The 26,172-nt window shown below is 45.0% G+C and overlaps 5 protein-coding genes across 8 annotated transcripts in view; 3 read left to right on the top strand and 2 right to left on the bottom strand.

Moving 5' to 3' along the window:
* The window catches only part of LOC118507421, a 30,398-nt gene extending 18,971 nt beyond the window's left edge, over positions 1-11,427 (top strand). For 2 of the 4 annotated variants that reach the window (XM_036045889.1, XM_036045890.1), the window contains 5 exons: positions 2,780-2,916; positions 4,460-4,709; positions 4,826-5,082; positions 8,292-8,365; positions 8,644-11,427. In XM_036045889.1, the coding sequence (XP_035901782.1) occupies positions 2,780-2,916; positions 4,460-4,709; positions 4,826-5,082; positions 8,292-8,365; positions 8,644-8,842 (917 nt within the window). In that variant the 3' untranslated portion in view covers positions 8,843-11,427. Of the gene's footprint in view, positions 1-2,779; positions 2,917-4,456; positions 4,710-4,825; positions 5,083-8,291; positions 8,366-8,643 lie in introns of all 4 variants that reach the window. The other 2 variants (XM_036045888.1, XM_036045887.1) reach the window with 1 other exon arrangement.
* Positions 11,428-14,000: 2,573 nt separating this feature from the next.
* Positions 14,001-16,752, top strand: LOC118507419. The gene is made up of 2 exons (XM_036045885.1): positions 14,001-14,268; positions 14,350-16,752. Exons 1-2 carry the CDS (start codon positions 14,109-14,111, stop codon positions 16,695-16,697), a joined length of 2,508 nt encoding a protein of 835 aa, XP_035901778.1. The 5' UTR covers positions 14,001-14,108; the 3' UTR covers positions 16,698-16,752.
* LOC118507423 (cytochrome c oxidase assembly factor 5) lies at positions 16,700-17,347 on the bottom strand. Its single transcript, XM_036045893.1, has 3 exons — positions 17,126-17,347; positions 16,947-17,048; positions 16,700-16,865 (listed from the first exon to the last, which is right to left on the bottom strand). Exons 1-3 carry the CDS (start codon positions 17,333-17,335, stop codon positions 16,824-16,826), a joined length of 354 nt encoding a protein of 117 aa, XP_035901786.1. The 5' UTR covers positions 17,336-17,347; the 3' UTR covers positions 16,700-16,823.
* A 210-nt stretch (positions 17,348-17,557) lies between these two features.
* On the top strand, positions 17,558-19,253 carry LOC118507420 (cysteine--tRNA ligase, mitochondrial). Its single transcript, XM_036045886.1, has one exon. The coding sequence runs from the start codon at positions 17,649-17,651 to the stop codon at positions 19,227-19,229; it is 1,581 nt and encodes a 526-aa protein (XP_035901779.1). The 5' UTR covers positions 17,558-17,648; the 3' UTR covers positions 19,230-19,253.
* An 18-nt stretch (positions 19,254-19,271) lies between these two features.
* Positions 19,272-25,965, bottom strand: LOC118507418 (proteasome-associated protein ECM29 homolog). Its single transcript, XM_036045884.1, has 9 exons — positions 25,798-25,965; positions 25,531-25,661; positions 25,324-25,437; positions 25,129-25,247; positions 24,410-25,057; positions 22,393-24,344; positions 22,123-22,306; positions 19,702-22,040; positions 19,272-19,624 (listed from the first exon to the last, which is right to left on the bottom strand). The coding sequence occupies exons 1-9, from the start codon at positions 25,823-25,825 to the stop codon at positions 19,419-19,421; spliced, it is 5,721 nt and encodes a 1,906-aa protein (XP_035901777.1). The 5' UTR covers positions 25,826-25,965; the 3' UTR covers positions 19,272-19,418.
* Positions 25,966-26,172: the final 207 nt, after the last annotated feature.

Below are 26,172 nucleotides of genomic sequence, written 5' to 3'. Positions count from 1 at the left end.
TTTAGAGCTACTTTGTGAGCGCAGAAATTCCTAGCTAGGAGTGAGCTTCAAAGTAAGAGTAGAACTTTTTTGTAGCCCTCAGTTGGTTGAGGGTATGCCTCAACATTACTCTTGAATGGGATTACGGGCCCAAACCAGCCAATTAGTCGTTGCTTCGGACGAACGTTACGAATGAGGTTCAATTCCCTGTCCTGCCGCGATGACACCATTCACACTCAGCCTCCATTGACAATCAATCAATTCATTTGAATACCATGCGAAACGCTTTGAAAAATTGTTATTTTTGAGAATTAAAGTAAAAATTTCTATATGATGCTATTGTATACATTTAATATAGCAGCGTAGTTAAGTTTATTAACTGTAATACAATCACAGCCAAACCGTAGGAGCCAAATGATCCTAAATAATGTTTTGATATTGTGTTTAAACATCATTGCAATACAGTCGCACTAAGATTTATTATACATGTTTCTCATTTTTAAACCTTTTTTCATTTAAAATCAATTACTCTAATAACTTTTCAATCAGAAACATTTTCATAATGATAGCACTGCACTGCTTCAACATTTCATTTTCAGCCAGTCAGATATAAAATGCCACGAAAAACACGATGCCCTCAAAAACACATTCCGTGTGCCAGCTAAAACTTTATAAGCTCAGTACCCATCAGGACGCGAATGTGCACAACCGGTGACGTAAATAAAGCATTTCGTGTGCAGCAAGAAGCAGGGACCGATGTTCGTGGGTGCTCTTGGTAGCGCGGGTGTAAAATAATGCACAAACAACAAACGATAGGCGCCGATACAGGCCTACCACCCAGGAGCTCACTAACAACGACATTAAAAATTTAGACCTTCAACAAAAAGAGGTTATGTTAGACCTTGTTTGGCCTGTATCCTGCCCATCTCGCTTTGGCTACCCGTTTGTGATTTTTTTTCCCACCATGCTTTGTTGTTGTATTCACTTTGATGCCGATTTGGTGGTGCCCCTTTTTATCTGCTATCACTGCACCGAGGCTTGCACAAAATGACGATGGTACGTTTACCAAACCTTAACTCCACTTTCCGCTCTCCATACGGACAGAACCTTTCTGTACGAGGTGGTTATTTGAAATGGATTTTTTAAGCTTTCAGTCTAGTGTTTCTTTTCTTTTTTTGTGCCAAGAGAAACACTTCCCTTGAGCTTATATTTTGAATGTTTTAACACGAGAGCCGTATCAAAGTTTAGCGCTTTAGTGTTACAAAACGTTTCGTTGGCAATAAAAAATGCAACAATCCTACCTTGGGCGATTCTGAGATTGTTGGTCTTTGGGAGGTTTTTTTTTTAAATGTTATTTGGTACGAGCGTCAAATCGTTTTTGTTGTTGTGTCGAAATAAAATCACTATCCTTGCTTCTCATTGAAGATAAGTGTAGCGAGTGTACTATCAACTCACTTCCTGCTAGTGGCTCGTGCTTTATTTCGCTTTGCCTAGTTGCTTACCACCACCTTTCCGTGATTGAACCATCCTTCCGTGGTCGGAATGGGAATGATTTTTCGAGGTCAACCCCGTAGCCTGCAGGCAGGTGCATCGTCGCGTCGTCGCATCGTGCAACGTAGACATGGTGGAGACAGAATCGGAACGATAGGTTCCGCCGTCGTTCGATATTCGTCTGCTTTGATGATGATGATGATGATAGTCGCTAGGATTTTAGTTATCGTGCCGATCTAAATTAATAACCTGATTTGTAGGACACGAACTAAAGGAGAAATGGATCGTCTAACAACACATTTGGCTGTTTTTGTTGTATTATGCATAAAAATGCATATTTGTATGATTTTCGTTGAACCTGTCTTTGCTGCTACTGAAAATAATTTGGATGGACATTAAAAGCAAGACTTCAATCTACATCAGGAAAAAACATTTTTTTTTAAACATTATATGTTCAATGTACAAATATAAGACATTGCATTATTCTTTACCTGTACATATTATCAATTCACAATTAAACCGAAATTGGCTTCCGGCAATCCAGATTGTCTCAGATGTGCTTTTGCTTTGCACTAATCCTTAACCTAAGGCTTAACAGCATTCACACCGGGGCTTTCCATGGTTCTAGATTTGAAGTTCTAGAGTGCTTCAACCAAGAAGAACACCTCTCGCTCTAACCCAACCTGCTACCAGTGAATTATTATTGTGCTTTCTAGCTAATCGAAACGGGTAACCGGATGCTTATTCTTCGGTCCTGCAGTTTTTTATTTCTCTCTCGCTCTCTCTGTCTCTCTCTCTCGCTCTCCCAAAAAAACGTTTTTCTTCTCGCAGTTTTGCTTGATTTATTGCTATGGGCTTTTGGGGTTGAGGCTGAGCTTTTCCAGCGCCGCTTTCGATTTTGTGTTTTTACTGTTTTGCTCCTTTTTGCTGGCGTGCTGTGGCCTGTGATAGATACACCGTATAAAAACAACCCCCTTGATTGCCGTATGAATATACTCGTGTGCATATTTGAGTTTTTCGTTATTTGTCTTTTTGTTTTGTTTTGTTTTGTGTTTTGTTGTCTCTGTTGTCTTGAATGGAAGACTTGTTGGAAATTTGTTTCCCTTTTAATCCCTCGTATACACATATTCTAACATTGCATTGTACTTCTGTCCTTCCATCTTCCGGATTGCTGCATCGATTCAAATGAATTCATTTCACACCTGGTGTTCCGTCGGCTTGCGGTCTCTTATTTCTTCTGCAAAACGGCTCATCACGACGGTAATGCAACAATAACCGAACATTCAACCGAACGTTGTCTAAACCGTAGTAAGCTTTGGAGGACAGCCGGGCACCGGTGGCTTCGTCAGTTCCCGCAGTGAACCGATCTCGCTGGCTACACTGGATAAGGACTGCTTTATCATTCCGGTTCACAGCTTGGACCGCTTCCTGCCGGCAGGAATTCCGGTAAGTCTGCATGGACTGCATTCATGTCATGGGAATAATCTATTTCATCGTTTTTACACCCTTATATCACATGCTGATATTTCTAATAATGGTGGCTATAGAAAAATAATGTTCTTCTCATGCGTTATATCTCGCGTTCTTTGGGTTAGTTCAGGAGCACAACATTATTGTGGATGCATGAAAAAACTTAGTAACAAGCAATATACAATACTTTTATCATAAATAGAACACTTAAAAAACCTTAGTTACGGCAATACGTTGAAATCGTTCCTTTTGGAGTACTTAAAACTCAGTTAAACTTTTCCAGTTAAATTATCTACACAAAAATCAATGCCTAACAAGAAGTCCAACAATGTCTGTGTTCCAATGCAGCAGAAGATTTTCATTCTCTTAACTCCCTAATCACCTTACGGAATAGCTAAATTGAGTACATCAAATACCTTTATGATGAAATTCGTTCGAGGGCATTTTGAACACAATAGTGCGCCATGCTAGTGTACAAGCAGGGAATTACTGTTGAAAATTTGTATAATGAAATATTGTGACAAAGATATATTATGACAAAGAGAACAATGTGGTTGGTTTTTGAGACAGAACAGGAAGCTTTGTTCTCTTTGAGACAGACTATGCAAAGAGCAGCAACCATTTTATTTTTCTTTTCGTATTGATGATTTCAAACAAATGCTGTGCGTTGTACTGAACCTTACGATCTTCAATTAGGAAACGTTGTTGCAATGAGCCCAAAAGATTTCTTGTGTCTAACAGAACATTCCAAACAGTCGATGGTTATTCACGCGAGATTTAATTCAAAATTGATGAGATTAAAGACCCAGGACTCATTGAGGAAGATTCTCAAGACGTTTAGGACCAAGATGCCAAGATACCAAATCTGATTCCAAAAATACCTGTTTTTCAGTAGGTTAATACCTAAAACATTGATTTACGCGAATTCAAAGATACCTGCGTTGTAAAATTTATCAGTATTCAGAGTCTATTATGTGAATTTCGAGATTTGGAAAATTAGAGATACGCGGAATTCACTGATCCACATTACCATATTAAATCAAGAAGTGACTGCATTTCGCCTATCAAATGGAAAATTAAATAAAATACCTCTTTTCAACCACGTAAACAAACATTTGATCTTACTTAAATTTAATGGACTCGTTTGGATAGCTAGAAATCCTAAAATATGAAGCAAAAAAAAAGGTAATAAATCCAACCAACATAAGGAACCCACTCGTTGTCGCTCCTTTACTTGGCATTTCTCTTGCAAAAATATCTAACTCGGCCTAGCTAATCATACGCGTGACTGAGTTTCTGATCTATGACAACGATTTTCCAGTACAACTGTGGCATTTTGTGGCATGTAAATCGCAAAACTGCACTCCGATACAGAGTAGTAGTAATATCAAGATATTTTAATTAAAAGCGAATTCCCCTGCAAAAAGTCATAAATATTCTCCGAATTTAAACTTCTCTTGTAATTGCTATTACAAGCTCACCGTTTCTTTGTTGTTTAACAATTTTGTCTCTCCAGCAGCTTCCAACGCCGGAAACAGCTGACCCGTCTCAGGTTGGACCACTCAGTGTGCTCGAGGTATCTGATCCAAAGATCTGCATCCTAGCCCACCTAATGAGCCCGTTAGAGCCGATCGATCCGCTACTAGAGTCCCCACTAGCCCACCCACTGATGAAGCAGCGAGCCGTAGCGTCGGAGCTGCTGAACGAGGTCCAACAGGGCAACAATGCCGTCGGGGGAATGCTGCTCGCCAACATGGAGCGAAGTTCCGGTAACTGTTGTTTTCATTCTTCCTTTTTTTTTTTTTTGTCTGGACGCAAGCAAAGTTGCGCGACAAGACTTCCGGTTATGTGATCATCTTTCATCTGTTTCCGTCGTCTGTTGCAGCGGAGTTTCCCTTCATCGCGTACTATGTGATAAATACTACCCAAACCGATCCCGCCATGTTCTACACGGGTGTACGTGGTGCTTCGCTGTCCAAGTTTGAGCCGAAAAACACGCGCTACACCGCAGCCCACACGCTCGACCTGTACAGTGAGGTAGCTTCGATCTGTCGGCCACCGCTGGCACTAGCACCGAATGAGATTGGCAGCGTGAAAAAGGGTCAAACGCCTTCCACCGGATACATCATTAGTGTATACAAGGTAGGTCGATGATAGAGTCCCTTATGAATTCACAATATTTCATCCCACCACGCTCTCGCTCACTCTCCCCCTCGGCCACACGACATCAGCAACCATCGTGTGGGGTTTCTTTTCTTCATCAGCAGAAGAAAAAAAATCTAGGGGATCTCTTACGTCTAAGGTTAGCAGCTAACCAAAAACCCTATGCGAACAGGTCGTAAGGGTTGCACTATGTTTAGAATTAAATTACAGACCAATCACGTCCGGTCATCACGTTCCGGTTCCGGAGATGACTGTCTAAGGCTTAATGGATCCATCTCTCTTTCCACTGACAATGGGAAAGGATAATAACCCTTTATTGTGGGAAAGAATGTTTTGAGTAGTAGGTGAAAAACCAAGGGAAAGAATTTCCCCTTTTCTTGGTATCATTAAGGCCGCTGGGAAATTTTTAAATCCGTTTATCTGTGCTTTCCAAAGTTGGTTCTTTAAACAGTAAAGGCTTTTCCTTTCCCAACGTGTAGGATACTACTTGCTACATGTTTTAAGTAGTATTTGTAGAAAGGCTGTTTAACTGTTCTGATGTTATTTGCGATGTATATGTACACCAACTTTACGTAGAGTGCTTTAAGTGCTAGAGTTTTAAAGACGATGACTTCTTTCTGTGGTAACTCAGAAGCTTTATTTACTCACCTTTTCGGCATCAAAACCGCTTTACGATCTTGGTCTGCTCCAGAAATAATTTCTGGAGGACATTCATTCATCCCGGCATTACTTTCAAAATCATCAGTTTAAGGTGATGCCTACCATGAAATCTCTTCATACATGCGGACGACCTGAAAAGTGTTTACGAAGAACGTCTTCTCGTGCCTTTCGCATGACCAAAACTGGCCATTAGATTGTCAGTACCTGTTAGGTGAATTTTGTTAGGATGAAGTCACAGCTGCTATATTCTTCTTGTTCAGCTCTCCAACGTCAAGAGGGTTTGGTTTCCAATTACTAGATTTTCTGACTTAATGCATCCATAACAGGATAGGCAGTACTGTGACCGGGTAACAGTCCAGGCAACATTTGATATCTTTTCCTATTATGTGAAGACCAGTGCCACCACCTACTCTGTCACCAGATCGTCCCGTGGTAAAATGTTCGATCACCTATCTTCACATCAACCCAGCCAGATCAAATGCCAGACATGGGTAATTGTGATTGTTCGTGATTGAAAGTCGCAAAATAAATTATAATATTTTCAAAACTTACCTCGGAAATGATAAATCTGATAATCTAAAAATGAAATGAAATGATTTTTTTTGTTTCATTGTCGTACGCATTGGGTACTAAAAAAATACAACAAAAAGATTAAAATCAATGCATAGCAGGGACCCAGCTGTACTAAAGGGGGGGGGTGAAAAAAGCATAAAATTTCCCCCCAAAAGTTTCTGCGTTTAAATTTTCCCAGCTAAAAGTAAAAGCATATCGCAAATTTACATCAAGCAAGCACAATTTGCACACAAAATTAATAACCCCATTCACGGCAACCCTCCCAGCATGCCGACCATCATATCATCGTAAAATCAATCCCCATTATGTTCCATTTTAGTGATCCATTATTTTTGTCCCGCTTTCCTTTTCCTTTCCACTTGCTGTGTTGATCTTCCACCTTTCCACAAAAGCCCCTTTCACACCTCCACCAAGGTGATAAATGAATGTTGTCGCGTCGGTTTCATCATGGCTGTGTCCTCCCAATTTCGTATCCAGCTGTGCTGGGGAAAAAGTGCTCGAAGTGTTTGCCGCAGGCGAGTACATATTTTTAATTTTATCACATCACTCATTTTAAGGGATATCGGTCCAGTATACACCCGGGCGGGTCGAACTGGCAGATGATGCAATTTTATTACTTTACTCGCTTTAGCTTTCAGGCGAATAAAATTAAAACACTTTCCTGTTTTGCTGCTTGCTTTAGCAAGCAAGTTATGGAGAGCTGCAAAGTAGCCTAAATAGATCCATTAGTATCGAATCATCCTTTTGAAGTGCAGTAGATTTTGAAACGTACTTAAAACTTTAAGTGCAAACGAGAAACCTATTAAATGCTGGACATAAATCGAATCGAGATTCTACTGATCGAAAAACGATATAAAGATTAATGGCTTTTAAATTGTCCTCTAATCGAATTACCTCTTCTTAGGAACGATAAGTATTTTAAACGTATTCTTTTCATTTTTTATATTCAAAATAGTATTTATTTTATTTTTAAAGAACATTTATAATCCTCAGTTAAGATCACAAGTAAATGTTAAGAAATCAAGTAAATTTTCATCCCAAACGCAACTGATAAGCAGCTCGCTCAAAGCAAACTCTTTTCAAAACCAGCTCCCTCGAATGAAAGCCAAAATAAGCTGTGAACATGTTTTATGGATACTGATAGTAATGAATACCTTAACAAAACAACTTCTGGTCGTTACGCCCATCCGGTAGGACTCTATCTTCACTCAAGCCTGGCCTGTAACCAATGTACTGCCTAGAGCGCAGTAAGTGTCTCGTTAAAACCAGCCACACACTGACGAACGAAAGGGCCATTAATGGTGCCGTATAATAAACACATGCACCCAGCACGAAAAATAATAACTACTTCGTCAGCACACAGAGCAGACGAAGCAGCCAGCCAGCTAGGCCCACTAGCAAACAATCAATAGACCTTTCACCGCCGGCATATGAGGTGCTAGTTACCGTGTGCATAAACTTTCTCCCACAGTCATCAAAAGTCGGTAAATCACGGGAAACTATAAACTTTCCGCCCATCGCCGACAGTTGCTTCTGTTCCGAATTTTATCGAAACGCTGCGTCCCTGACCAGACTCTTCACCTTCACCATCGCCCCGTTGGAAGCAAGAGTGTGGTGGCCGCAAATAACTCACTCTTCATCAGCTGCCAAAGTGGGTGCTTTACCACCTCTGATCAGATTAAATAAACGATCCAAAACAAACTTTTGCTGGCGGTGGTGGTAGAAAATTGACACGGGCAATGGAATGAACATTACACCGCCGCAGCACCATTGGCCAAACATTGGCCTGGCAGTAGTATTTTGTTTGCAAAAATTCAATTAACACAAATAAAGCACCAAAGTGTTTGGATGGAGAGAGCAGGTGGGAGCGTGGTGAGGGAGACCAACCGAGTTCGAGAAAACGGCCCCTAAACTTCATCCATTCATATTTCTTTCCCCTATGCCGTTCCTTGCAGGTGTACGAAGGTGATGATGGAGAACGCTTCGAGCGGAACTGGCTCTACTGGACCGGTGCCAGGATGATTTACAGGTACGAATGAATTGGAAACCCCCGGCAGGCTTGCGTCTGCTGTTTGCTCTCTAGCACAATGTTAGGATGGGGTTTGATTTCGGACGATCAAAACAGAAGCATTCAAACAAGAGCAGGGCGGATGTAATTGTGCAGAAAATCTAATTAATTATTTAAATTGCAGAAGAGCAACTTGCGGAAAGGCATTAAATTAAAAAATTTAAAATTTTCATCCAATGTTATAAGAATGAGAAGTTATAATTGATGTAATGTTTCTTTTTCAATTCATTTCACCAAAGGTACCTTCCGAAAACGGCCGGACTTCGTAGAATAACGCTCCACAAAAGTGTTTCCTCGCGGGGCGACAAGATGTATCTGCTACTGTGTGAATGTGCCGACTTGCTCAAGGATTTGTCCGCGGCTGCCCTGCTAATACCGGCCCTAAGGGCACGGTTATGTGGCTACACGGGACTGTACCGGCCAATACAAACCTTCTGAAGCTCCTGATCGTTTCACTAAAATCGATTTACATCCACGGTGGGGAACCGAATGTGAATAACCGCAAACCAAATTCTTGACTTATACATGACACCTGCCATCAAAAACCTGATGCGCTTGTCGAAAACATCCAAAAGCATAGGCAGAACAGAAACACGGTTGTGTAATTATAAGCATAATGTAGGTAAGTAAAATTCACTCGCCAGCGCTCTACAAACACCCTTATTGAACGCTCGTATTAAACTTCTTCTGTGCCGAGCAAATCGATTAAACTAGAATGCCAGAAACCACGGTAGATAGCATGCGACGGTCGCCAGTAAAACTACTTTTACACTAACAAAGAACTAGCGTTGAACTTTAAAGAGACAGCGGCCGAGACCTGCGAAGAACATTATAACTTTCGAAACTCGTCAACCTAGCTAATAATCTCTTGCGTGCTTGTGCAAACAATGTACTGTGCAAAACCAATTTCGAGCGTCGAGTCGAAAAAACCAATCGACCCGCTTTATCGAGCCAAGGGGATGTTACCAAGTTTGCCTATTCTCAGGCTTTTAAGAACAAATTATTATCTTACACACACGATATGATCACGATCAAGTAAATGCGCTACGAATAGCAGAACTCACAAACAGAACAAGCCGTGCCAGTAGATTACGAACTAAAAAAAAGGAACCGTCGTTGCTAACGAAACACACGGACACATACTGCCAACGTTGGCCACGGGGACGTTAATATCCAGTTTGATGATATATAGCAACCTAATTTCACGAAACCGTAAGCATAAGCTAAAAAGTAGTAACTATCGATGCGCCAAAAGAGACAGTAAGAAAAAGGAACCGGCAGGACAGGACGACAGGACACTTATCAACCAACAACAACAACCACCAGGAATGCGATGGTTTCACACGACCGAAATGGGATACAATCATGCTGCTGATGAGTTCATATTTACATAAAGCGTCTTTTCCATATACAACGATGAATTTGAAAGTACCGAGCCGCGATGACCTGAGAATCGGTTGTACAAAACGAACATAAAAAGTATGAAGCTCGTTTTACTCACATTTTCTGATGAATTACGAGCGCCATTATGATTATTTGTGATGTTGTTGGACATTTTTATCTTATTTAATTTTGTTTTTATTTACTAATTCCTGTTAATTTTTAACTCCTTTTAATTTACAGTGTTTTCTGATGATAATGTAAAAGCATCGATCTTTTTTGGAAGGCTCCTTAGATGAAACAGGGCCAGTTGACATGGGAACGGCTTCAGATGACAGTCGAATCAATTATCTTGTATTGTGAAGTTACCAGATCATATAACTTAAGTTGTTGTTTTGAAATTCACTTCGTTGGCAAAGTAAGGAACATGCATCACTTACTGAATATCCAAAATCTGGTTCCTTGCGTAAAATTTCAATTCGTACACTACCGATTTTCTGCAAGAAGTTCAATCTCACGGCACGCGTTTATACTTGTAATAGCCCGTAGTAACTTGGGTTGGAGTAATTACAGAATTTCACTGTCAAAATCTGAAATCGTTCCCATGTCAACTTGCTTTGTTTAATATTTCATCTAAGGAGCCAACAAGAAAGATCGATCCTTTTACGTTATCAACTGAAACCCCCATTGCATTGTTTAGAAAAGAACCCCTTTTTTGCCAATGGCACACTAATTGCTCAAAGATGTTATTACTATGGAAAAACAAGTAACACACACACAATTGCATAAAAACGAGCTAGAAATTTTGATAAAGCCGCGGTCCAAATTTGTTGTCTTTTGCGATATTTTCTTATAAAAAAAAGGATAAACTTAATCGAAATAATCTGGTTCATTAAGAAACTTCTCGTACTACTACTTACACATGATGCTTTAAGGACGTTGAAAAACGAACGGCACGATCGAACTCTAGTGCTAAACTTTAGCGGCTAGTTGAATTAAAGTTTGAAAAACAGAATATGCTTCTCTAAGAGAAACAAAAACCCCGATATTAGAAAAAAAGGATAGTCAGTAAAAAGAGAAGAAGGAAATAGAAGGATGCGAACATGCGATAAAATTTGACAAAAAAAAAGAAAAAAACAATGCATAAAAGTTAGAAAAGGATGAATATATTTATAATGCTTCCCGAGAGTAATATAGAAAACAAAAACAAGCGAATCCTTGCCACATAGGAGAAAAGGAAAGAAGAAAGGTAAAGGAACGTACTTAGCTCGATAAAGCAGCCACACGTCTCGTTAGATAAGCCAACAAAGTAGAACAAAAGTGCGACCGTTTTAGAAAAGTATCGCCCGTGAAAGTCTATCGACACGTGTAGTAATAACAAGCAAGAGTAATGAGATTGTATAGCCATCCTAAGATTGACCGATTTTTATAACCGATTTCAAATTCCCAATTTTACTAGAATAGCAAAAACTATAAAAAAAAAACATGTAAGCATGCTGAAAAAGGGCATACATAAGCCGTAACAAACTATTAGCATTGAGAAAGGATTACTGCTGCCAGTACCATCACCATCCGCAAGACGGCCACAATTGCTCTACCAAACAGCGAAGCAGAGCAAACATATAAATACGCTTATATACATAACAGAAAAATGCCATACAACTCTCGTTTTTAGGAGCTTTAGAATAGCGAATCTCTTTCGAGCCTCGATCTTCTGAAAATGGAGCAAACTGCTCACGTACCGCTTCTCTTGATCACTGGCCGACACTTTTGTGGGGATACACTCAAAACCACACCGACAGACCAACCAAAGCCGTTACGGGGGGTTTATTTCCGAACTAGATCGATAAACAAGTAGTCTTACTACACACAATTCTCACACCGTCTCACTTTCTTCTCTCATTATCGCATCTTGTCTGCTAAATGCTAAATCTTGACCATCAAGCGACAAACCCTTGTAATAGGCAGTGGTCTAGAAGGAATGGGAACCACTTACTAACCGCGCTAACCGTCACGGAATGATGCTAAAACGTGCAATCGAACAGCCCCAAACGAAACGGAAAAGGGAAATAATTTAAACAACAAAAGACACACAAAAATAAAATCTTTCTACTAATCGCTTGTAAAGCATACTTATAGCAAAGCAAAGTGCAACCACTGGACAACCATCGGTTGGCCTCCACTGGAAAGTTACAGAACACAAGGGAAAGGAAATGAAATGTAACGGATAGCAATGGGCAAACGAGAAAGCAACACCTTAAAACAAAAACAAAATTTGCAATGCTGTGATACTGATAAATTTTAATGATGTTAATTAAATCTAAATGCTGTTGCTGCTGTCGCTGGCACCGCCAATGCTACCCACTACAAACAACAACCAAAAAACACGTTCGTTCGTTTGTGCACGATCCGCGGAACATGGACACGGCATTTGAAGAGGACATCGTCGAGTCTGTGTGTGTGTATATGGTTCTAGAATTGGTAATGGCCCTAAACGCCCCGGGAACTGCTTTACTTTCAACGTTCCTTATGCTTTCACCCCGTTTCCGGTTTGCAGTGCCTTTAATTAATGGTTATCTAACATCTGTTTCAACGCGCTTGTTTTCGGTTAAATTGAATTCCTTTATAACCTATTAGATGATTACAAAACACGTCTTTAACCCGTTTGTAATCTTTTTGTTGAAGTAAAAAAAAACATTTCAAATTTAAGTACAGTGCTTCACACGCAAATCCGGACTCCGTGAATTTGAACGATTGCTCGAGTTTGAGCGACAATGCACCAAACCAGGCACCAATCACCAAGGGCAAGATCATAATTCTTTTGCTAAGGGCATTTCTTTCCACAACTTCCTGCCCATAACCAAAAAATCGGGATTGTACTGAACAAAATGATCGATAAAGAGTTCAGACCGAACTTCCCAATCTAAAAAGAAAACATACACTTGAATTTCTGACGAACATCATCCGATTTAATCCTTTAAAAACTCTGTTATTTTTTGTCTAAGTTCATCATAGTTTTAATTACAGTTTCAACAACTTTGAGAATCTTTTTCTTCTTTCATGGAAATCTCTCTCTCTCTCTCTCTCTCTCTCTCTCCCTCTCTCTGTCTCTATCTCTTCTTGGCCTAACGATTAAGGTCATGCCTGCCATTTCTGGCTTACAAGACTTAATGATACCACGTAGTTGGATAATCAGTCCTCACTACGGGCGATCGGTTCGGATGGGATTTGAACCCCGGTTCTGTCGTATGAAGACCGGTGTCACCGTCGCCTCTAATAGTGGTCCGCCCTACAACCTCGAAATGACTTGGCACTACAACCTCGAAAAGTTTCGACCTGCCATTTCTGGCTTTCTGTGACTTGATTTTACCCCCGCAGCGGTGTAGCCAATCCTGCGTACGGGGTGACGGTCCAGATGGGATTTTGATCGCCGGTTCTGCCGTGTGAAGGCAGGTGCCGCTATCGCCTCGGCTGCCGGACCGCCCCAAGATATTTCACAGAAACTATGAAAAGTGCATATACAACTAACTGTTTTTCATGTTATAACAAACGAAAATCAGTAATATTATGTCAAATCAAATAATGGATGGTTAATTGGAAAAATAGATATCCCCAGCCATTGTGCTGAGCTATGCACATAATCCTTCGAGCATGTGGCTATTCGTTGACTTGACTGTCCAAATGAGCCGTTAATTGTAAACAATTTTTGAACAATTTTTCCGGGAGTGTATCAGGAATGATAAATTTGGGGAAAGATATCCTTAAATGTCCTGTGGAACACTTACGCTATGTAAATCGTCCTCAAATTCGAGGTGTCTGGATTCGCATCTGCAGCACTGTACTTTCAAATTTCTACGCGCCATTCACAACACGCAAAAATCTCCCTCCGGACAGTTTCATCGCTTTCATCGCACTGCCGGGGAAAATGCAATAAAGAACGCAAAAAGTGAAGCAAAGGTTGAGAACACTCACACAAAACACATCAAGAAATGGAACAGAAAACGGCAAGGGAATATTGTACAAGCTCTCAAAACTAGTAGAAAAGTTGATCGAATGAAAGAAAATAAAGCAGCATAAACCGATAAAATAAAGAAATTATTAAAACAGCCCACTTTTGTTTCCCCCCATTCCGTGCGTTACGTTCCGGCGAGTCCGTTATCCTTCGCGTGCCACATGTCGCCATAGCAACGGTAGTTAGCCGGACGGACGTAAACAAAACCGAACCACGCGCGTCCTGTTTTCTTTCGATGCAGTTTCAAGCGTTGAATGCTCATGTTCGGTTCGGTTCGTTTTGAGTAAGTGAGTGTTTTTCTCTTTTATCACAATGCCTGATTCATCTCGTACGCTTGGTGATATCGACGAGATCGATAGTGGCGAGCTGGGGACACAGCTAAAGAACTGGATCGAAGAGGAGGGCATCGAGACGAACATTCAGCTGCAGATGAAGAGAAATTTAATTGAGAAAATGAGCCGGACTGCGCTAGGTAAGAGCTAGAAATGTGTGAGTGTGTCTGTGTGGCTGTGTGGGTGTATCTCTTTTCATTCACGGCTGTGCTTCTTGGCAGGCAAGAAAATCGCTCTCAAGCTACAAACGCAGCAGGGAATCGTGCTTTCTCCATTGGTCCTGGTACTCAACACGCTCGTCGCCGAGTTTCTCTACACCCAGAACTGCCACTTTTCACTGTCCATCTTTACCAATGAGGTGCCGTTCAAAAACACGCTGCCCGACTTTACCCGGTCCTCCGTGTTTCGGTTGAACCGTGCGGAGCTGGGCGAAATTTTCGAAGCGCTCGGGATCGAACACTACGAAGGGTTGGTGCAAAAGTACGAAAAGTTTGGCACCGACCACGGAAGTCGCTCGCTGCTGTACATCGTGTTTAAGACAATTCTAGCGGCAGTTAAAGCGCAGGAAGTAAAGCTACGCCACCTGCAACGGTTGGACAAGCGGAAAGCATCCGCACGCACAATGTTTAAGCAGCTCGAGGTGGAAAAGCTGCATCGAAACGTGGAAAAGCTACTGCACCGGGTGAAAACCGTTGGGAAAGCGATTGTTGAGCTGGAAAAGTGTCAGCCACCGGCGAATGCATCTGACGCAAAAGACCAACAGCAACAGACGAATCTGGATGAAACTACAAAGCCCGACGATGATCACTCTTCCGCCCGTTCACTGCGCGTATGTTCGGAGAATGTTTCGAAGCTGGTGGAAAGGTTAGAATCGTGTACGAAAATGTTCGAACAGCTCATCGAGACGGCACGCCAACAGCGCCACGTTGAAGACGTTGAGGATAAACTGGAAGCCGAACTGGACGAAGAAGACCCGGCGGCAGTGGGCGATAAACTCTACAGTAAGCAGAAAGAGAAACGAAAGACTTACACCGAGTTCCTGCATGAACTGAAAACGACCGAGCACGGTAAAAGGTATGTTGCAAAGCTACAGAAACAAGTGGCCAAATTGCTGGAGAAAGAAAAACAGCAACTGGAAGCGAAGTACGGTAAAGAGCTGCGAAAACTCGAGTTACAGTATGAAGAAAAGCTAGAAACGGCACTGCTAACAAAACGAACGGCCACCTCCGCCGTCCCATTACCTCCGACCCCACAAACCGATCCCAGCGCCATTTCCGTGCTGCAGCACATTGATTCAAGAAGCGAGGAAAGCCAACACTTTATGCGAAAAATCGATGAAAAGCTAGATCAGCTGTACCGTCAGGAGCGGAACGTTGACGACAAATTGGCCACGCTTCGAAACGATCTACAGCGCCAGGAGCAAAGGCAGAGCCGTTACTTCGAATCGCTTAAGGCGGCCAAAACGAAGGAAAGCAAGCTGCAGGTGCTGCACACCGTGGAGAAGGAACTGATGGCCACGTTCGAGGATGAAACGAATGCCATCATCCAGAACGCAAAGCAAACGATTGAACAGCTCGAGAAAGAGAGCGATAAGATTAACCACTCGTTTCAGCAATATTTGCGAAAGCAGCGCGAGGATAAACGTAAGCTCGTCGATGAGAAAGTGCAGATATGGACACGGTACAATGATGAAAAATTGGAACTAAACCAACGTGAGCTCTTGAATGGGACAGTCGAGGGCCAGCAAGAACGTGAACCAGCGGCACCGATCGTTACAGAAATTACTGTACCCATTCAACTGCCCGTGGGAGGAGATACTGCTTTCGAGAATCCTTTCCGTTCGTTCGATCCACTCAAGTATCTGAAACGATCGCGCCCAATCGAAAGTCATATGGTGGATGTGGCCACCGGTACAACGTCCAACACGGGCATTCAAACATCACAGGATGAAGAACCGGTTCCGGTAGAAGTAGTGACACCGGACAGACCAATCCCCGTGCCACGAACAAACAGCAACGCACAGCTTACGGATGCGTTAGCCAAAGATACACGCGAACTACGCAAGAGCATCGAAGAAAACCTCCAAAAATTGGACCAAATGAGTAGAACGTACTCAAAATCGAACAGCTCGTCGGACAAGCGTACCACTGATATCGTCCCGCGGGATGAAACGGGTCTTAAAAATTCGCAAGTCCAAAAGCCTTCGCTCCCTACGGTTGAGCCAACATCGAACAGAAGTTTGGACGATTGTTCCAGCACCGAGTTGGGTTTATCCGATGGTGAAATTGTGTTCCCCGCCGTCCCGGCACCAGTGCCTCAAACACAAGCGAAGCTATACACTTCACTGGAGCAAGCCGACTTTAGCAACCGGCTGCAAACCGATGGAAAACATCCTATAAAATTAACGAACCCAGTTCAAGCGATGGCTGCGAGCTACAGCGACTTATCAATTAGCAGTGTTAGCGGTGTAAGCAAACTGTCCTACGAGAAGAGCCAAAGTTTCGATGGCGAGCTAGATCGCATATCTACCGGTGTCCGTTCGAATGCATCACAAAACAGCTGGACGTAAGGTTGCACGATACGTTTTGTTTAGGCTATATTTTATACACTCTCTATGTTACTGCTGCGTGCTGTGGATGAATAAAAAGTATTTGATATTTCTATCGCCTGCCGAAACAGTGTCGTCAACGGGTTGTTAGTAACCTTTCCTACCGCGAAACCGTTGTCGATTGTCGAGCTGTTGGAGTTGAGAAAGAAAGGCACACAGGCACGTACGTTCAGTCACCGTTGCTGGGTTGTGGTATGGTTAAATACTTACTATTGATCGCTTGCACTCGAAAAACGTGTTTCTCAGCACGAAGCATTCGTTCGGCACGGAACCATCTGTACGATTCAGGCATTCTCTAGGAGTTTTCTTCTCCTGTAAAGTATTGGAAGCAAATGCTGCATTAGAGAATCGGCGACAACTAGCACCGGCACCATCATCGATCATCCTACCTTCTTGCAACAGTCACTCTGCAGTAGACACATTTTCAAGTCGGCTCGTACACCTGCACACGCGGATTTGTCCGCGAGTTCTTCATTTCCCTCGTAGCGCATCATTTTGTATCGGTTTTGTGTGTTTTTTAACCCTTCTCTACGACGAAAACGCACTACAGCCAGCAGCACAGCAGTTTGTTTTGTTTTGCACAATTTCATAACCAACATTCTGTTGACGGCTTACTGACAGCAGTGCTGCCAACTTTCTCTAGCAAAATCCAAATACAAACCTTTTATTTATGCGGCAAGTGAAGGAAAACGCCATTATTTTAGCGATGATCGGTGCCACATTTACATTACATACAAGTCTTTACGTTTAATTTTTTTTAAATCACTAAAATATCCTTTTCGATGAACACAAACGGTACGGAATCGCTGGATGCCGCCGAAACCACCGTTAAACGTCAAAACCAGCTGTTCCACCGCATGCAAACAACAGCTGTAAACATCGGGTTTCCTCTCGCACTCACAGTGTGCCATCATGTTTCTACGGTTGCTTCGCAAATACTCTACCGCTAAGCTCACCCAAGACCTCCGGCTTTACGATGGACGGCTCAAAGAAAAGGTCCCGGTACGACTGCAGCTAGGGAAACCGTACGTTTCGTTCTACACCTGCGGACCTACGGTGTACGATGCGGCACACATCGGGCACGCAAGCTGTTACGTACGGCTGGACATTCTGCAACGCATTTTACGGCACCATTTCCAGCTTCCGCTACTAACCGCGATGAACATTACGGATATCGATGATAAAATTATCGTACGTGCTCAGGAGCAAAGTGTTAGCTGGCAGCAGCTCGCCCGCCAGTATGAGGAAGAGTTTTGGAGTGATTTAAACAGGCTAAACGTTCGTTTGCCCGATGTGAAGTTGCGCGTTACCGATCACATTCCCGCAATTATACGCTTCGTTCAGACGCTTATCGAGAAAGGTTTCGCGTACGCTACAACCGATGGATCGGTTTACTTCGAAACCAGCAAGTACAGCCGATACGGGAAGCTGCAGAAAGTCGTCCTCGAACCGGCAGATACGCACCCGCAGCAAGGCGACAGCAAAAGGCACCCGTCCGATTTCGCACTTTGGAAAGCTTCCAAACCTGGTGAACCATTTTGGACTGCTCCTGGTCCTATCGGTAACGGTCGTCCCGGATGGCACATAGAGTGTTCTACCCTGGCAAGTCATCTGTTTGGCAGCCAGCTGGACTTTCACGCGGGTGGACTCGACCTGCGTTTTCCACACCACGAGAACGAGGAATCGCAAAGCTGTTGCTATCACGACGTGCCGGACTGGGTGACGCACTGGCTGCACACCGGTCAGCTACACCTCGAGGGACAAACGCACAAAATGTCTAAATCACTGAAAAACACAGTAAGCATTGCCGAGTTGCTGAAAAGCTACAGTGCGGATGAGTTCCGCATGCTTTGTCTGTTGTCACACTACCGAAGCGTGATCGAGTATGGTCCAGAAGCGATGGCTACTGCGCGAAACGTGTTACGGAAATTTGGAAGTTTCTTCAGCGATACCAAAGCTTACATCGATGGTCTGAAACCGGCTACCTATGATCCGACCGGTACGGAAAGCTTGCTCGGAAAACTCTCGGAAACTAGAACATCCGTGAAGCAGTTTTTAAACAATGATTTCAATACAGCAAATTCCGTGCTAGCGCTGGGTGAACTTGCATCGACAGTTCAAAAACTTATAAACACTCACGACCAAAGCGACGCATCTCACGCATCGTTAATAGGTGCCTCGAACGTTGGCGCTGTTCTAGTCACGACGGAATACATTCGCGAAGAACTTTCTTCTTACGGGCTGGAATTCGTCAGCAAACATTCAGCTCAACACAGCCCAACCACTGGTGAGACGGCTCATGCATTGCAACACTTAATCGACGCGATCGTCAGCACTAGAAGTGAGATCCGGTTAAAAGCGATGGAAACCAAAGATGCTCAGCTGTTCAAAGTGTGTGATTTGCTACGAGATCGCTTAAAGGTGGCGAACGTGGAGCTTAAAGATCATGGCAAAACGTCCTCGTGGAATTTCCGCGATAGGGATGCGAAATAAAATCTCCCCAATACTAATTCTCAAGCTTGCCAATTCCTTCCGTTAACAGTCTCACTATCTTTCGAGTCATGTTTTATTATATGATCTGACCCTTATTCCTTATTTTCTACGGCACACACACGCGCACACTGTTCTGAAATGTTTATCTTGCAATCGAATCATTTACCTTTGCCACAACAGCAACAGATCCTACTTGAGTTTGTCCTCCAAATCCTTCAGTCGACATTTGATTTCCGGCGCACTGTCCTTCTGCAGTTGCTGCAGTATCTGGGCGAACGTTTGTCGCACCAAGCCCAGCTCCAGGTCAACCGTTCCGGAGTCCTTCGCCTTCAACTTTTTCGTCAATATAAGCATCACGTTCAGTGCTTCCTTTTTCAGCCCAGTATGTGGTATCGCTGGAGGAAAGGTAAGCAGAAAATGGCATAATTAAATGTGCGATTTTTTTTTGCTTTAAATTCGTTTCTCAACTCACCCGACACATCAACGATCGCCGACAGCACGATACGACAAATAGTCTCCAGAATGTTTCCATCCACAGGATCTGTTTCGACCTTCGCTTTCTTCTCACGATTCGCCCCCAGGGCAGAGGTTCCAGTTCCTCCTGCACCGTTTTCAGCTTCGCTGGCCTCGTCAACTGTGCTACGAAGCAGATGTAAACGTTCCAAAAATCGACCAAGCGCCTGCAGCAAGCACAGCTGTACTGGGCGTGTGTTGAGCTTCAAACACTGGACACACTTTTCGACAAACATCCGCTGATAGCGCTGCTGCGTTTCGATCGAGTACTCGGGCCACGCTTTTCCCAGCGTTTCGCATACCGTCTCCTTCAGCTGTACGGAAATCAGCATCTGCTTGTTCCGTTCCTCCGACGGCACAAATTCTCCCCCCGACGAGGTGCTCTCGCCAGGACCATCCGGATCCTGCTGATGCTTATCGAGCAAATGCCAAACCATGTTGTACACTTCCTCGAATCGATCCACCTTCAGCTCGTCCAGAATGTTGCCAAGGGATCGTAACGCATGCGTACGGTAGATCGGTTCCTCCTTTCGGCACTCCTTCATCACCGCATCCACTATCCGCTCGCCGTGATTCGTCGCCTTCTGGTCCAACTTCTTGCACAAGCTGGCCAACCCTTGCAACAATCGCTCCTTCCCCTGGAACGTCCGTCCACTCACATTGTTCAGGATCAGCTCGATCAAGCGGCAACGTACGGAATCTTCCAGCGTGGCGCTCAGCTTGGACGCGAGCGTATTCGTGGCCGCACCGGCCTGCGCCTTCAGCAACCAGGAAGGATTGTTAAGATTCGTCTCCAGTATCGTTACGATCGCATCCAAATTCATGCGCAACCCGGCGTCCCCTGTGTTGATGTCGTGCCAAAGCTCCTGCCACAGCTCCACCGTCGATCGGGTGTCCTCCGTGAGCTCTTCGTGCATGGCAAAAAACACCAACGGCAGCACGTTCGCACTGTAGTCCTTGAGCAGCTCCTGGTGCCGTTTATTGATCGCCTGTATCGTGAGCGGGACCGCCTTCGAACGGGACGCTTGCTGCTCGAAGTACAGCTCCTCCAGCTTGCCGAACAATCGTTCGATCGATTGCTCCTTAGCCGTACCGATCAGATGCCCAATGGCGGACGCATAGTACCGGCGCACCGTCGCATTACGGTCCGTCAGCCCTCCGAAGCAAGCGCCCAGATATTTGCTCGTCAGCGGTTGCATCTCCTGTCCGAGGTGTATGCTGACGAGACAGATGAAGTGCGCACAAGCCACCTTTGTGCCGAGATTTACGCTCGACTTTACGAGATCAAGCACGGCCGGACTCATGCGTTCGAGCGTGCCATAATTGATGTGCCGGATGCACTTTGTCAACGTTTCCATCGTGTAGTGCTGCTTGACCGCCTCGGCACGCAACGAATCGATTGTTTCCTGAGTGCCACCGCCCGCCTGACCCGACACCATCGTTGAGAGGTAGGCCAGCTTGGTGGAATCCAGCTCTCCCGTCGCCTGTAGCAAACATGGCACCAGGCTCGTCAGATGGGGCAATATCAGCGCACCGGCCGAATCGATCAGCTCGGACAGTGTACGGATGCTGAGCTTGCGTATCTCGGGCACGGTGTGTGTGACGCCCGTTTCCAGCAGCAGGGGGATGATCGAACTCGCCACATTCATGGCCGATTTGTTGTGATCGCTCGATGCAGCCACAACGCACACTTTGCTCAGCGCGTTTGCCGTTCCTTCCGCCGCCAAACGCGTACCTTCGTGCTGATCGTCCATTACGCGGAACAGCTGGCTCCATAGGTACCGTAACTCGGGCTCCGGTACGCTTGGTCGATCATCCACCTCCATCATGCTGGTAGCGGGAAGGGGCTCTCCTTTACCTCTGCCCACCGCATCCGATCGAAGCTTTAAACCGGCGGCACGCTTTATTAGATCTCGCACGGCAAGACAACACGCAATGCGGGTACGCCATTCGTACGAGGTGAGATTTGTGGTCACATCTTCGAGAATCTCCCAGTAGTACAGCTCGACCGTAGCCTTCGAATCGGTCACCACCGAGTCCCAGATGCTTATCATCGAGTTTTGGATCTTGGGCGTCGGATCGTACTTGTAGCGAAACAGGCGCGGAACAATCTTGCCCAGATATGGTTCCATCTTCAGTTTAGCGGATTTTGAGATTGACTGCAAACCGAACGCTGCTCCGAGCTTGCTGTTCCAGGTAGCGTTGTGGTTAGCTATCTGCATGAACTGGTAAATCATTTCCGGCTTGTTTAGGTCGGAAGCTAGCCCGCACAGCTCCTTGTACGTCGATAGGTTGCCTCTGTACTCATGGATTAGGAATAGCAAAGCACAGGAGATTAGCTTGATTGCATCATCAAACGAAAGCGAATGCCGATCCTTACCCCATGGGAGTTTTCCCAAGAACACCCTCTTCAAATAGCTTCGTATCCTCGACCACCTTCTGCACCTGTCGCCGGCCACCGATAAGCTGATCGAGCAGCAGATTCGACATCTCTTCCTGATCCTCATTGCTTGTGAGTGTAAATATAATGCCCATTGCACGTGATGCCACATCCTGCACGAGTTCTGTAATACATCAAGAAGAAAAAAAACATGCGAAAACATGAAAGCCGCGGCATAACCAGACAATTCTTTAAACATTTCCCCCTCACCATTGTCCTCCGAGAGGAGATCCGTTAGGGCGAGCTGCAAAATCTGGCGCTTCTCCCGTAGTGGCTTCCGGTGGCTGCAGTTTTTCACGATGGCCAGCAGCCAGACGGCGCATGCCTGTTTTAAGTACGCGTGCGTTTCATTCACTTGCTTCACCAGCTCGATCAAGAACCAGGTAAGCGTTTCATCGTCCACATTGCCGACCTTTTCCTCTACGCTCTGTCCGTCCTTGGGAAGGCCCTGCAACGTGTAAGCCAGTGCCTGTCCCATCGCAATGTGCAGTGCGGGGTCTTTGGTCATCTTCAGCATGCCCAGGAACCGTTGCAACACTTTCCGGGCATAGTACTGCTGATCGCCCACCGCAAGGTATCCGAGACAGTGAGCAGCATCTTCGCGAATTTTTGCCTTCGTATGTCCGCTTTGTAGCAACGTTACGAGTGTTTCCATCAGGGATGCTTTCGTGGTGACCACCTTTTTGTTCGCATTCTCTGCACCATCGTCCGTGTCCATGCTTTCTACCTCCGGGAGGGGCAGTGCGGTGGTCGAACCAATCAGAGATAAACTTCGAATGGCGGCCGACTGCAGCAGCGATTGTTGATCACGCAGCAACGAAATGAGCAATTCCACCAGTTCCTTCAGAATGACCCACTCCTGCAGAGAGATGTTCGTTTCTTTTTTCTTCAACAGCAACTTCCGGTGGACGGCATGGGCAGCGGCTAGTATGGAACCATGCCGTGTTTCGAGCGATTTATTACCCAGCGTTTGCAACTCCCGTACCTGGCGCTCGAATTCGGTATCGTTGCTCACATACGCCACCAGCACACCGTACACCATCGCGATAAGAACGCGGGTCGGTTCGGACGTTTCCTTCAGTGATCCTTCCAGCGTCAGCAGAAGATCGCGGTTTTCTTCCACGAGTGCATCCGGAATACCGTTCACCAGATCATACAGACACGTCAGCTCGCTTATACCCTTGCGAGCGATCACCAGACGGCGCACGAGATCATGGTACTTCACTACCGTTTCGCGGTGTCCCTCGGCGATCAGCTTACGCAGAAAAGCGGTCAACTTGAAGAGCGTTTCGTCATCGCTGGGATGCGAAGTTACGCCCGCATTGAACAGCAAACAGAGCCGCAAATATTCCAATATTTCCACGTACGTGTCGAAAGCGTACGGCAGCTTCACCTTCCCGTACCCCATCCGATCGACAACCGTTGCCACCTTCCGCTCCGACTTGGATGCCACGTACTCCACCATCTCCCGGAACGAGGGCAGTACGATGTGTTTCGTGTCGGACGATTCAAACTGCTCCAGCCGATCGTAATCGCTCACGGACAGAATGGCACCGTAGTTTATGTGATCTTTCTTCGACACACCGTACAGGTAGGTCGTCATCATTTCGCGCAGTTGCGAGCTGTCTCCGCATATAATCAGCAGCAGGTAGCGCGAAGGCACATAGTAATCCGGAAAGCAAGTGGTAAGGTAAACGGAGGTGACATTTTGCACGATCGTTAACTTCGATTCAGCCTTTTCAGCGAGCAGTGCGAGCAACAGCTGTTGGTTTGCGTTCGGCACAAAGCGTGCCGGCGTAGAAACAAGCTTTCTTTTCGACGTACCCGGCTTATCGTTTCCGTCTTCAGTCTCCATGACGGTCGTTGCCGAACCGGCGTTAGATTTGTTTTGCTTCCGCCAATCGAATGCTTGGGCCAGCGCAACCAGTGCTTCACGAATGGAAGAATGCAGCTCGACTGGAGCCTGCTGCAGATGGTTGAAGTACTCGCCGACGAGCTGAATGTCCTCGTTCACGGTGGTAGGACACACGATAGCCAGCTGTGCCATCGCACTGTACGCCGCATTCTGCACCTCGTTCGTTTCTTCCGACGATGTGCCGATCAGTTTGGCAATTCCCGTCAGCAATACCTTCGACAGCTTGTTGATAAGATCCGTCTGACCGCTGAAAGAAAGATGCGACACGTTAAGCGCTATTCCTGCTGTAAAAACAATCCTACCTATACATACTTGTTGATTAAATTGTACGCAAACTGTAGCGCCAACACCTTACACTTTTGGTTCGTATTGTCCCCGAACAGTGATTCGAAGATCACCTGGATGCCGTTCGCAATGATGATTCCTTTTCCGCGACACTTTAGCAAATGTTGGAACAACTTCTGGCGTACCCTCGCGCTCACGCCGCTTGTCTTGCGGTCGGGCAACTTGGAACCATTGCCTGAGAATAGGGTGTACAGTGGGGCAGACAACTTCGGATCATTCCAATCGAGCGAGCTGCAAATCTTGTTCAACTCTCCAATTGCTGGGGTCGCTACGGAGAACCGTGTATCGGCCGAGGCTACTACAAGATGGGCCAAAATTTCCTGGTCCGGAAAGATGCCCCCACAAAGGAACCGCACGATGCCCTTTTTCAACTGTTCCAGCTCCTCCGCTTTGGGCGGTTTCGATGTAACGCGCTTGAACGAATACACGCTCATACCGGGCGGCACGTCACTGTCGGGCAGCGTGCCGTACGGTAACAGCAGCACATCCATCAGGATAGACAGGAGCTGCTGTTTCGTGTGCGGTTTATTTGACAGCCCAAGCAGTTCCGACCGTTTTTCCGGATTCTCCGGTATCTTAATCTCGCCCAGCAGCGGAAGGACCAGCATCAGGATTCTAGGGAAAATGGTACATTAGGTGAATCCATGCCATAAGACGCTCGACTTCTTCAAAGCACTGCATCTTACTTGTCCTGATGTGTTTCCGGCTTCCCTTCCAAGCAGTTCAACAGCACAGGAGCGAGTTCAGTTTGCTCTTCCACAGTCAGCCTCGGGAAGCCCATCGTTATGTAGATGATGGCGAAATTCTAATCGATAAAGAATTGCTCAAGTGGGATTAGCAGCCTGGCGGAAGGTTTGTCCATCGAGCGAATGGTTACTTACGATCAAAAACAACGATTCGGCTTGTTGGTATTGAGTTAACAGAGGAGCCAGTGGAATTTGAATTTGATTGCGTGATTTCAACCGCTTGTTGATGTGCGTCAGGATCTCCATCACCTGTGGTTTAACAAGTGCAGGAAAAGGTACAAATTAAACATCGAAATCCTTAATCCTCGTTGGACACATGCTCGGAGCAGGCCGGTTCCATACCTTCTTGCGAACGTTTTCATTCGGCGACGTGATCTTTATCAGCACCGGAGTGAGAAATTTCGTCACCGTACTCTGCAACTGCTCATCGGTATCGGCGAATCCCAATCGCAGCAGTACACGCTCCAAAAGCTCTGCAAAGAAAACAATCGTCCGAAAATGCTTAATTAGAATTCCGTAGGCAAAGTGCATCGTCATCCAGACATTCCCGGGGTTTCGTACAGCAACAGCCGAACTGCTGCGAGCAATTTCTACCCATTTGTTACTCACCCAGTTCTTCACTCGGATTTCCAGCCATTTTTGCGCGGTACCTATTTGTTTGCGTCAGTAAACTATAAATTGATGGTTTTATTCACTAATCTATTGGCTTGCTGTAAACAAAACTGATGCTTTTCACGACACACAGTGTACCGATGTGATATCACAAACGGGCTGTCATTATTGTGAGGGGAAAAAAGAAAAATAATGCATTCCATTTTGTTTACACTACCGCTTGAGTTGAGGTTGATCTCGTTTCAAATTCAAGTCAGCTTGAACTGGTCGGCAGCATTCACCCAGTAAACGCGCAATATTTACTGAAAAGTATCGTTTTGCGCGCAAATATTTTGTGCAGGACATGAAAATAACAAATTCGTGGACCAATTC

The sequence above is a fragment of the Anopheles stephensi genome, chromosome 2 (genome assembly GCF_013141755.1).
Source record: "Anopheles stephensi strain Indian chromosome 2, UCI_ANSTEP_V1.0, whole genome shotgun sequence".
NCBI lineage: Eukaryota > Metazoa > Arthropoda > Insecta > Diptera > Culicidae > Anopheles > Anopheles stephensi.
Note: the sequence above shows the minus strand (reverse complement) of the source record. Positions and strands in the feature narration are given on the sequence as shown.